This window comes from Halichoerus grypus, chromosome 13, assembly GCF_964656455.1.
Source record: "Halichoerus grypus chromosome 13, mHalGry1.hap1.1, whole genome shotgun sequence".
Lineage (NCBI taxonomy): Eukaryota > Metazoa > Chordata > Mammalia > Carnivora > Phocidae > Halichoerus > Halichoerus grypus.
In genome coordinates, this window is record NC_135724.1 from 36,019,380 (window position 1) to 36,031,475 (window position 12,096).

A 12,096-nucleotide genomic window follows, 5' to 3' on the forward strand; every position below is an offset into this window, starting at 1 on the left:
AAGGCTATATCCCCATCCCCTTCCAAGCAGGGAATGGTGTGTGAAAAGCCAGGAGCAGGGAGAACCATGTCTAGCTTTGCCACTAAGTGCAACTCCCATGACCGACAAGAATGACAATTTCCTCATCTGAAATGCGAGCTGGCACTTCCCAGTCCTAAAATCCTTTGATTCCGGATTACCTTCCAGGTTACAAACCCTTCTTTTGTGCTGTGTAAAAAGAAAAATTTTATGTTCAAAAGCTATCGTGGTCAGCATATGCATTATTGAGTCCATCAAATTTGAAAATAGAACAGAGACACACCAACCAGAGCCCCCAGCGACCCTTCCGGGTGCTAGGCCCAGGCTGGTCCTCTTACCTGTCCCACCTACTCCCTGCTCCCCAGCCCTGCATTCAACCAGCTGGTAGGAAATATGGTCCCCTCCTGGTAGGAACCAGGACTGCAGCAAGCCTGTCTCCACCTCCTAGTTTTGCACACCACGAATCCCAGACGACCTCTGCCCTACTCTCTCCAGGGCTCTGGGGACCTGAGGAGGAGTGTCACGGTGCCTGGACAGCTCAGTGAACACCCAGGGACCCTGCAGCTGCATCAAACTTATGTACCAAGGAGGGCGAGCTGGGCCATGGCCAGGGAACTCTGTTGCGTGGTTTTGCCAATGACTATAAACAGGAGTTACTACAAACAGTCCATCTTTGTCATTTTTATTAAGCTATATTTGTAGATGTTTGTGAGTATGCACACATACTCATACCCAGGACCACATGGCATGTGAAAGTCACAGGATCCCGGGCTCATGGTGACAGGCGCGTGCACCCCCTCCTGGCCTGTGGACTAGGGATGAGTAGCCGGTCCCAGCTCTCATGTAAAAACGGGGTGACTTTTTTTGCCCTAATGGTCTGATTACCTTTGTACTTCAATTTCCTCTAAAGAACAATGAAGGGGTTGAGCGAATCCTTTCTAAAGCTGACCCGCTAATACGTCAGGGCCCTTAGAAAACACTGGGTGGGAGGAGGCGGGCAGCGGTGCCAGTTCTGTCTGATGATACAAACAAATAATATCTGTAGCTACAACTCTAAAAGCCTTCATAACCACTCTTCTTTTCACTCAAAATTGACTGTGGAAGTAGGGCAAGGCTCCTAGGGGACAGGGGGTGGTGGAAGGGTGGGCAACAAAATTGGGTCAAGTTCAATTCAATTAAAGCAAACGTTAAAAATAGAATGATTAAAAAATGAGACTTGGGGTTGACTGAGCATCATGAAGGCATCAAGAGAGACGTGGGAACTGGACCTAAGGGCTTTGTAACTTCCCAGAGCCTCAGTCTCTCATCTGGACTCCATGACTCCCCGGTCCACTCCACGGACTCCGTGGCTCACCGCCAGAGTCACGTGGTTGCACCTGTCTGCTATTCCCAAGGCGAAGGCTCTTACCTGGCATTTAACTGCTGCTGCAGCTCCAAAACACTGCATCTGGTTATCAGCAGATACTGTGCTTCATTCACCAGAGAAAGGGTGGCTGTTGTACCCACAGACTGATCTGAAAGTGATGGAGTATTTTATTTTATTTTTTTTTATTTTACTTTTTTATTTTTTAAAGATTTTATTTATTTATTTGACAGAGAGAGACACAGCGAGAGAGGGAACACAAGCAGAGGGAGTAGGAGAGGGAGAAGCAGGCTTCCCTGAGGAGCAGGGAGCCTGATGCGGGGCTCGATCCCAGGACCCTGGGATCATGATCTGAGCCGAAGGCAGACGCTTAACGACTGAGCCACCCAGGCGCCCCGTGATGGAGTATTTTAAACAATCTAAGTATCCAGCAGTGGATGAATGGACAAAGAAGATGTGACAAACACATATACATATATATATGTATACATTCAGCCCTGAAAAAGAATGAAATCTTGGGGCGCTTGGGTGGCACAGTTGGTTAAGTGTCTGACTCTTGGTTTTGGCTCAGGTCATGATCTCAGTGTCGTGAGATGGAGCCCTGCATCTCTCTGCTAGAGATTCTCTCTCTCCCCCTCTGCTCCTCCCCCTGCATGCACTCTCTCTCTCTCTCTAAAATGAATGAATAAATAAAATAAATGAAATCTTGCCATTTGTGACAACATGGATGGACGCTGAGGGCATTATGCTAAATGAAATAAGTCAGACAGGGACGCCACAGGAGCTCACCTGTATGTGGAATCTGAAACAAACAAAAAACAAAACAAAAAACAAGCTCATAGATACAGAGAACAGATTGGTTGTTAACAGGCAGGGAGTGGGGGTAGGCAAGATGGGTTAAGAGAGTCAAAACATATAAGCTTCTAGTTATAAAATAAATACATCATAGGGATATAATGTACACCATGGTGACTGTAGGTAATAACACTATACTGCATATTTGAAAGTTGCTAAGAGAGTAAATCTTAAAAGTTCTCATCACAAGAAAAAAATGTGTAACTACATACAGTGACAGATGTTAACCAGACTTATTGTGGTGATTGTTTCTCAATATATACAAATATCAAGTCATTATGTTGTACATCTGAAACTAATATAATGTTATATGTCACTTACACTTCAATAAAAAGTTTAAATAAATTTAAAAAGAAGAGTTGCTTTCTCAGAATGCAAATGAATCATGCTTCCATTAGCTTGCATTTTTAAAAAGAAGAGACTATTTCTACAAGGGAAAAATGGTGTCCTGGAAACAATAAAAATGTTGTAAGCATGGCCCAAATCTCTCAGACACAGAAAGAAAAAGAGCTCCTAGAATACTCTGTTAATAATCTGGAAAAAAAAAATAATAATAAAATGGTGAAGTGAAATTAGTCCAGCAAAAAAGACCTGGAGACAACATTTAGAGGAGAGATGGGAGGGAGGTGGAGATGGGGGACTTCCCCAAAACAGTCGAAAGAGGGGCCTCGGGTCGTGAGATGGAGCCGGCTCTCAGCACGGAGTCAGCTTGAGATTCTCTCTCTCCCTCCGCCCCTCCCCCCAACCCAGGCACTCACTCGCTCTCTCAAATAAATAAATCTTTAAAAAAGAAAGAAAGGATACAAGTTTTAAAACTACTGGAAGGAAAACAAATTAAAAACTCATAAAAGAAAGCATCAAGTGTGCCCAGAACCGCTAGCAGCTTCTGTCAACCAGACAGACAGTTGTTGGCTGGCCGTCACTGTCTTTAACGAGATGTTGAGAAAAAAGGTCTGCTGGGCCAAGGCCAAGTTAGCTGTCTCCAAACCAAGTTCGTGGAACCCAGAGTACACAAGAATGGGTACTTTTAAGGGAAACTTTTACATCGACATGGATGGGACTGGAGGAGATTATGCTAAGTGAAATAAGTCAAGCAGAGAAAGTCAATTATCATATGGTTTCACTTATTTGTGGAACATAAGGAATAGCATGGAGGACATTAGGAGAAGGAAGGGAAAAATGAAGGGGGGGAATCGGAGGGGGAGATGAACCATGAGAGATGATGGACTCTGAAAAACAAACTGAGGGTTTTAGAGGGGAGGGGGAGAGGGATGGGTTAGCCAGGTGATGGGTATTAAAGAGGGCACGTACTGCATGGAGCACTGGGTGTTATACGCAATGAATCGTGGATCACCACATCAAAAACTAATGATGTATTGTATGGTGACTAACATAACATAATAAAATTAAATTAAATTTAAAAAAAGAAAGGTAATAAAATAAGAAATTTTATGCCAATAAATAAATAAATAAAAGAATGAAAAAAAGAGAGAGAGAATTGCTTTCCAGACCCTCTACTTCCATAGGTCCTCTTTGCTAAAATGGCTGCGTCAGGGAAGGGAGCTGGAATCCCAGCCCCCTCCACAAAGGCCCTTCTCGAACTTCACAGAGAAAGGCTCACTCACCTCTCCTAAGGCACATTGCCACTGGGGACTAAACCTCTCCAGGGTGGAAAACAAAAGCTCCATTCAAAGCCCTGGGGTCTGTGCTGAGAAAATAAAAGCCTCTAAAGCAGAGTGAGTGAATGAGCCTCCTGCAGGTCAGATGGGTTCCCATTCCTCGCTCTACACAGAACTGCCCAACCTAATTAAGTGGCCAAGAGACAGATGATTCGAGTCACCATAATGTGAGATCCCTGTGCTTTAATCATGTGCCTCAGAAGGAAGGTTTGAGTGACAGTGCGTTCACCAAATTCCTTTCATCCCCAGCTTTTTATTTGACTTAAATAAGGTTTTCCAGAGAAGAATCAGTGCTGAGCACAAGCTTTTCTGGCCACAGGTGACAGTCATTCAGGGACATGGGAATAAATGGTGGGGGGAGGGGGGAGGATCGCCCAGGCATCTCATTAAGAGATTCATTTTCAACAATGTTTTCCCTTTATGTTTATTAACTATTTTTCAAAATTTATAATACCTGTGTTGCTTTGATAAACTGTGTACTATTAAAGACTCAACCTAGAAAATATCTCCTAACACGTAGACTCTTATGATCACAGTAAACTTGAAAAATGTGTATACATTTCAATTTATATATAATTGTAGTTTCAGATAACTATGATAGAGTGATCAAGGAAAGAGTTTCTTTTTTTTTTTAAGATTTTATTTATTTATTTAACAGAGAGAGCAAGAGCGCACAAGCAGTGGGAGTGGGAGAGGGAGAAGCAGACTTCCCGCCCAGCAGGGAGCCCAATGAGGGGCTCAATCCCAGGACCCTGAGATCATGACCTGAGCCGAAGGCAGACACTTAACCATCTAAGCCACCCAGGTGCGCCAAGGAAAGATTTTCAAGCATGAAATATATAACACTAAAATAAAATGCTGTCAAGGAAGTGCAATGGAAATATAAGTTGAAGAGGAAAAAGAAAGAAATAAAATTTCTGATGATTAAAAGGCAGTTTGCCCATACATATATATATATTTTTTTTTTTTTTAATGAATACCCTTGAGAATCAAACCACTAAATATTGAGATTCCACTGGCCACTTTAGATGACAACCTAAAAATGTACAAGGAGGTAGTGTAACTCTAAAAAAGCTCCTCTCGGGTGTACCAACCTAAAAATGTTCAAAGACCAGTGGCCTAGCCCATCAGAGACCTCTCTACCATAAACGGCATCTGTGCGGTTTAATATTCTCAAGCTGACACTCCCCGGCACTGTACCATGCAGGGCCCAGACTTCCCCCGGCACCTCCCTTTGCCTCACCCAGGCCCCCATCTCCCACCAGGACAGCCGCTGCCACCTCCAGCCTCGCCCCCTGCCCTGTGCCCCCCACCTCCCTCTGTGACGCAGCCTCCACACGGCACCAAGAGTGTCTTTCTAACACATGTGGCATCACAAAACTCCTCAGCTTAGAGTTCTTCAGTGAGTGCCCCCAACCACAAGATGGTACTCACTGCCTCCTCAGCCAGACATTCATCTCTTCTCCCCAGCTCTGCCCCAGGGCGCCCCTACCCATATTCAACCCTTCCTAAGCCCTGCTCTGGGCCCATGAAATGCCAAGCGCTGCCATTCTGCTCCCGACTAACCTTCCTGCCTCTCTCTGCCCAGAAAACTCCTATCTTACGTTAAGATGCAGCTCCAAAATTACCTCCTCCCTGAAGCCCTCTGTGACTCACTCCAGGTGATGGATGCCACCCCCACACCCATGCCCTTTGCCCTTTATTGTGACCTTTATGTTGGCGTCAGTGTCTACTGATAAGCCATTGTCTCTAAACTTAGATCTCGAAGGACCACAACCATTGCTTCAAAATCTTAGCCAGCCTCCTGAAGACCCAGCTGAGCCCCAGGTAGACAGGAGGCGCTAGGAATGATCAGAGCTAATTCTATCAGCTCATTTCTATGGTGGCCCAGGTCTTGTCGAGCCCCACTCCTTGCATGTCCCTACTCATAGAATTGCCCATTTCTCTCTCCCCTTTCATCATGTCTCTAAGCTCACCCATGCCCAAACTCCACCAGTTCATCTCCTCAATTAGCTGAGCACATATTTATTCCCCTTCTCCATCACACAGCAACTCAAATTATTGAACAGATTCTGACATGACAAACTGCCAACACTTCTAAAAGTGCAAGTAGATTATTACATCCTTTGAATCCTCTCTCTACCATACATTTTCAGGGATTCATAGGTTCACCTGTGCAGGTGATCCCTCCATCCAGTCACTGGTCCCCATACTGTCAAAATGCTACTCTCGGATTTATAAGCCAGTCTCTCTGGGAGCTAATCACTAAGCCAGGTCATCCCTACACAGATCAATAATGTGGCAATGACTCATTCATCCATTCATTCACCTAGTATTTATTGAGCAACTATTATGTGCCCAGTGCTGTTCTGAGCACCGGGGATGCAGCACTGAACAAAGCATACAAAAATCCCTGTCCTCTCAGAGCTTACAATCTATCACAATCCCATAAACAGAATAACTGAGTAAAATGCATGGCCTCTCGGATGGGAAAAGTACCACACAGAAGAATAAAACAGGGAATGAACTGAAGAGGTTCTGCTTCTAAGGAGAGCTGTCAAGCAAGGCTTCCCTGAGAGGGTGACGCGTGAGCAGACACCCAAAACTGATCTCTTCTTCCCATGTGGTACTGTTAACTTTCAGGTACTTTCTTCTCTGCTGTCTCACTTCAGCTAACAACAGCTCTGGCAGGAAAAACTCTGAGCACTTTTACAAGTCGAAGGAGTTGAGGTCTACACCAGCCGAGGCACCACGAGGCTCAAGGTCTGCCAAGCTCTCACAGCCATGTGGCAGAGCCGAGACTGGAACCTGGGTTGTCTTGTTCCCGCATACAATCTGAGGACATGGCAAGTTACCGCTGTTTTTATGTAACCCAGTGAAACTGTGCTCTGAAACAGGGAGGACTGAGACCGAGTGCTTGTCCGAGGCGGGGCGGCTGGCTGGAAGCCCACCTCCACCTCCTCGGCGTCATTCTGGAGACCACACGTGGGTCCTGCAGACCACCCTGCTTTCTGCACATGAGCAAGTCGCCCTGTAAATCCATTCCATGGGCTGATTTGGGTGTACGCCAGGGTAAACCCAAGTTCCTGTCCCCTAAGAACCAACCCCAAATGTGATACCTTTGCCCCGTCTCTTTGCACTTCTTTGAAAGTCTGAACTTTGTTTTATCAGTTGACATGGACGGCCAAAAAACCTTGACAACCAGCTCGAAATTTTTTCTCCACAATTATAAGTATTGACCCTGAGGGAGAGAAAAAAAGGAGGGGAGTGAATGTTATTTAGTATTCCTTTAAATAATAATCTAAATAGCAAAAAACTTAGATTGCAAAATAATACAATGTAATAAATATAATGTAATATGATATTGCGTCCCAGGGAGAGAAGCCTACAGTGAAAACGTGCTCAGGAAGCTGCGGGGAGATGGCCAATGCAGGGGAGACCTGAGGGCTGGGGCTTGTGCAAAGCTTTCAGATCAGATAGAAAGCTTTGGAAGTTCATCTTGAAAATCCTTGTTTATATTATTTTTTGCCACTAATACCACAGAGCTTAGAATTTGAGAGCTTCCAGAGCGGTACTTTGCTTTAAGAAGCCCTTGAACCCAGACTTATGTTCAGGATTTTTACTATGGGCCTGACTAATATTTTCCCTCATGGCCAGACCACATGGAATAATGGGTTTGGTTTGTGAAAAGAACGCTATGCCTTCAAGTTACCAATAGAAGTACATTTATTGATCCAGCTCTTTTTTAACTCTGCAATCTTAGAGACTTTTTGAATATAATTTAAAGCATTTAAATTTTTAAAAAATTGTTCTAAAATCTACACATCACCAGAATTTATAATGCAAAATTGCTAATAACCTATATTGGGATTACAAGAGAGAATGGAAAACCTGTCATACCCTTAATTTTTACTGGATCAAATAGCTGCCTGTGTCTGGAAAGGGAAGTGTAGAATGAAACCTCATTTAGTTGCACTTTCTCTCCAATGCTTTGAGAGATTGAATGGAAGTCCATTCTCATCAATCGGAGCACTTATGGTTCTGAGTAGAAGATGCCTAACTACCTCTTTATGAGCCAGAAAATAGCATTTCTCTCAAATGCAGCTAAATGAAATGTAGAACCAGGAATGAGCCTCATAAAAAAAACAGCAGGTATCCCTAAATGGCTACATTTCTCTCTATGCTGGCATCCTGAGGAAGGAACATGTTTGGTAGGTTTGAAGAACAGCGGGGGGCAGTGTGACCAGAGTGGAGTTCATGAGGGGTAAGGAGCAGCTGACTGGATGGCGGGGGCAGCGGAGGCCCGATCTACGGGGCATTGCTCTCTTCCCCCTCTGCGCCACCTGCAGACGGACCTGAGATTTTCACCTGCCGCACTCTCACCTGTCCGCACAGACCTTGCTTTGGCAAATCTGAGCCTGTTCACCGTCTTCCTCAAGAGGCACCTCTATAGGCTCCATCCCTAATGAACAAAGGTTAGAGACAGATTTATCACCAGGCAAAAAGAACAACTATTTAAATGGAAGTCCATTATCATGAAATATACAAGAATTGTAATGACCCCGGAAATTGGTTGGATCAAATAATTGGCCAGATCTTCGAAATCTCTTTATAACACAGAGATTCTCTTTTGCATGCTCATGACCACCAACAGTATGAACATCAAAGAGCCCTCTCAAAGAAGGCTGCACTTGAGCAGTCACACCCCCAGTAGCTGGAACACTATAAATCCCTAAAAAGATTTCTCTACCTCTGAACAACTCCACATCCCAAGGTCATTGTTTTCTAAGCTGCCTTAAGTCCTTTAGAAATAGGCAGGCATGAAGGCTCATTCTGTAAAAATATCTGCGTAGAGTGTTAATTCTCAATAGCCCCTGGGAGGCAGCATCAAATTGGACTCCTGTGCTTATCATCATTATCTAGATAGATAGATAGATTGATTGATAGATAGATAGATAGGAATAAAACTGTTACTATGTCAGTGGGGTTGGGAAACTTTTTTTTCTTTAACTGTTATGCATAACATTAGTATGAAGGAGTATATAGCATATGTATGTAACAGTTTAAAGAAGAATAGTTAACGCTCATGTACCCATTACCCAGCTAAAGTGCTATTTTTCTTTAAATAAAATCAGAGTGAAATAACGTGGATGAAACAAGAGGAAACTGATCCAATGCCATGAAGGAGTGAAAGACCTTAGGTAACGGCTGGAACTGCTGAGGCAGTCTGCCACTCTGCAGTCCTTGTCCTCTATGAGTCCTTAAGAGGCCAGGGAAAGGCATGAAGCCAAGACACCTGAGTTGACTGTGTGGTGGCCCCTACTCTGTGGACACGAGAAGCAGGAGATCCTCCTGTGTGACCCACCTGTGCCCTCCGGCCCTCTCAGCACTGCTGCCAGTCACGCTGCTCACCTGCATGACCCAACCTGTGCCTCAGGCAAGCGCATGTCCTGCACACCTACATCCCTGCCCATCCCAGTCCTTCTTCAGCACACAGAGCATAACAAATGGGCATATCACCAGCTTTGGGTCATGCCTGCTGCTTACGCCCTGCCCATCACCACGGGGCTTTCACCACGACAAAGACAGAGATGCAACAACTTGAGTACTAAGTATTCCATGAACTGTGTTCCCTGCTCCTCTGCACCTTACACATGCACAGCCAGTTCCATACTCTTGTCCCTGTGTGGGGAAAGCCAGAAGAACTAATCCAGAATGTTCCCAAAGTTTGGAGAAGGAATGTGCTGTGCTGAGTAATCATAGACTGCCCTGTCAAAAGGGTGTGCATGGGGCGCCTGGGTGGCTCAGTCGTTAAGCGTCTGCCTTCGGCTCAGGTCATGATCCAGGGTCCTGGGATCGAGCCCCACATCGGGCTCCCTGCTCAGTGGAGAGCCTGCTTCTCCCTCTCCCACTCCCCCTGCTTGTGTTCCGTCTTTCTCTGTCAAATAAATTTTTTAAAAAAAGGGTGTGCATGGAAGAACGGCACAGTGCCAGGTATGCACCCACAGGGGAGAGCAGTAAAATGAGCTTAGAACACTGGTTATGAGGAAGTAACCAGAGCAGGGAGGACAGCATGTGGACAAGGGCACTCCCTGGGCAGCCAGTGGGGGGCCTGTACTCAGCCTCTTTCTCTCCTTACACAAGGCTCTAAATAAATCACTCAGGATCTTTGGTCTTCAGTGGCCTTCTGAAGGTCGTTGCAGGCCTCTGGTTAAGGCAACAAAATCTGGGATCTATGCATGAATTGAATTCAAGGGCCCCCAACAAAGTTCATGGGAAGTGAGTTCTTTCCATATGTACTAAGCCCTGTGCTCAGCTCAGAGATACAGAGAAATAAAAGAGCCTGACCTCTGGACTCAAAATGCCTAAAACCTTTGGGAGTGACAAGTCACATGCATGAAACCATTATAATGTCTTGTTTTATTGTTTATTATTCAATTTGTATTGTCATGCATTGCCAAAGGATGCCCTTACCCCACCCACAATGTGGGAGTCCCCTGCAAGTAGGCAGAATATCTGATCCATGGTGGGAGGGGACATCACACCACCTCACAAAATGCTGCTAATTTGGAGCGGAAGTTATTAGATATTTGTTTTCTTTCTCTCTCCCATTCTTTACATTCTGAGATAAACCCTACATAATCATGATACATATTTTTATGCTTCAGAGAATAGAAAGAAAGAGAAGCAATCTACTCAATTCTTTTTGTATGTTAATATCCTGGATACCTGAACTTAAATAAGAAAAGCACAGAAAAAGAAGGTGATGTATCAATCTCACTAATATATAGGTACAAAAATACTAAACAAAATATTAGCAAACCAAATCCATCAATGTATCAAAAAGTCATTGCCAAGTAGTGTTTCCCCCCAAGGTCCAAGGACAATTTAGTACTAAACAATCTACTACTATAAGACATCACACTAATAGACTATAGGAAAAAAATATGATAACCAAGAGATGCATAAAAAGCATTCAATAAGCATTGACTATTAGTCATCATTTGACTAAATAAGAAAAGAACTGTTTCAGCTTGGTAAAACAAATCTATCAAAAACCTACAGTAAGTGTCATTCTTATTTTTGAAACTTTAAAAGCATTCTATTCAGATCAGTAATAAAGAAGGATATCTTCCATCACTGCTTCACCATTATACAAGCAGGCTAAGACAATGCAGTAAGATAAGAAAAAGAAAGAAGAGTAATAAAAATTAGAAAGAAAGAAATGAAGCTATTATTATAAGATGATATGCCTATTCACACAGAATATGTGAGAAAATCTTCAGATCAACTAATAAAACTAACAGGAATTCAGAAAAAGTATAGGGGAAAACATTAATATACAAAAATCAATAGCATTTCTGTGTTCATTAATAACCAATTAAAATATTTAATAGAAAAAAGATAGTATTGGGGTGCCTGGGTGGCTCAGTAGGTTAAGCGTCTGCCTTCAGCTCATCCTGGGATGGAGCCCCGTGTCAGGCTCCCTGCTCAGTGGGGAGCCTGCTTCTTCCTCTCTCCCCTGCTCGTGCTCTATCTCTCGCTATCTCTCTCTCTCTCTCTCTCAAAAAAACAAATAAAATCTTTAAAAAAGAAAAAAGATAGTATTAAAAATATTCCAATAAACTATTACATAGTGGGGCACCTGGGCAGTTCAGTCGGTTAAGTGTCTGACTCTTGATTTTGGCTCAGGTCATGATCTCAGAGTTGTGAAATTGAGCCCCACGTCAGGCTCCGCACTGCTCTCTCTCTCTCTTTCTCCCTCTCAAAAATAAATTCATTCATTAATTTAAAAAAACTATTACATAGAAAAAAAGTGTAAAAGTTTCTGGAAAATATTAAAATTTGGAGCAATTGAAGAAGTCTTAAATGAGAGAGACACTATTATAAATAAAAGATTCAACATATGACATAAATTCTTTTGAAATTAATATATGATATTACAATCAAAATATGATTACAAATATATGACTACAAAATATGTGATTTTACAATCAAAATTCTAACAGGACACACCAATAAAAATACACAGATTGTCAAAGTAGATAAAAAAGCACGAGCCAACTCTATGCTGGATACAGGAAACTCACTTTAAATATTGTGATACAGGCAGACAGATTAAAAGTAAAATGGAGCCATCAAGAAGGTAAAAAGACAACCTACACAATGAGAGAAAATATT

General features: G+C 43.3%; 1 protein-coding gene across 3 annotated transcripts in view; it reads right to left on the minus strand.

Moving 5' to 3' along the window:
• Positions 1-12,096, minus strand: part of MOCOS (molybdenum cofactor sulfurase) — a 57,697-nt gene that overhangs the window by 17,608 nt on the left and 27,993 nt on the right. For all 3 annotated transcript variants that reach the window (XM_036095766.2, XM_036095765.2, XM_036095764.2), the window contains exons 10-12: positions 8,299-8,377; positions 7,035-7,156; positions 1,427-1,532 (exon numbers count right to left, since the gene is read on the minus strand). In XM_036095766.2, the coding sequence (XP_035951659.1) occupies positions 1,427-1,532; positions 7,035-7,156; positions 8,299-8,377 (307 nt within the window). The remainder of the gene's footprint in view (positions 1-1,426; positions 1,533-7,034; positions 7,157-8,298; positions 8,378-12,096) is intronic.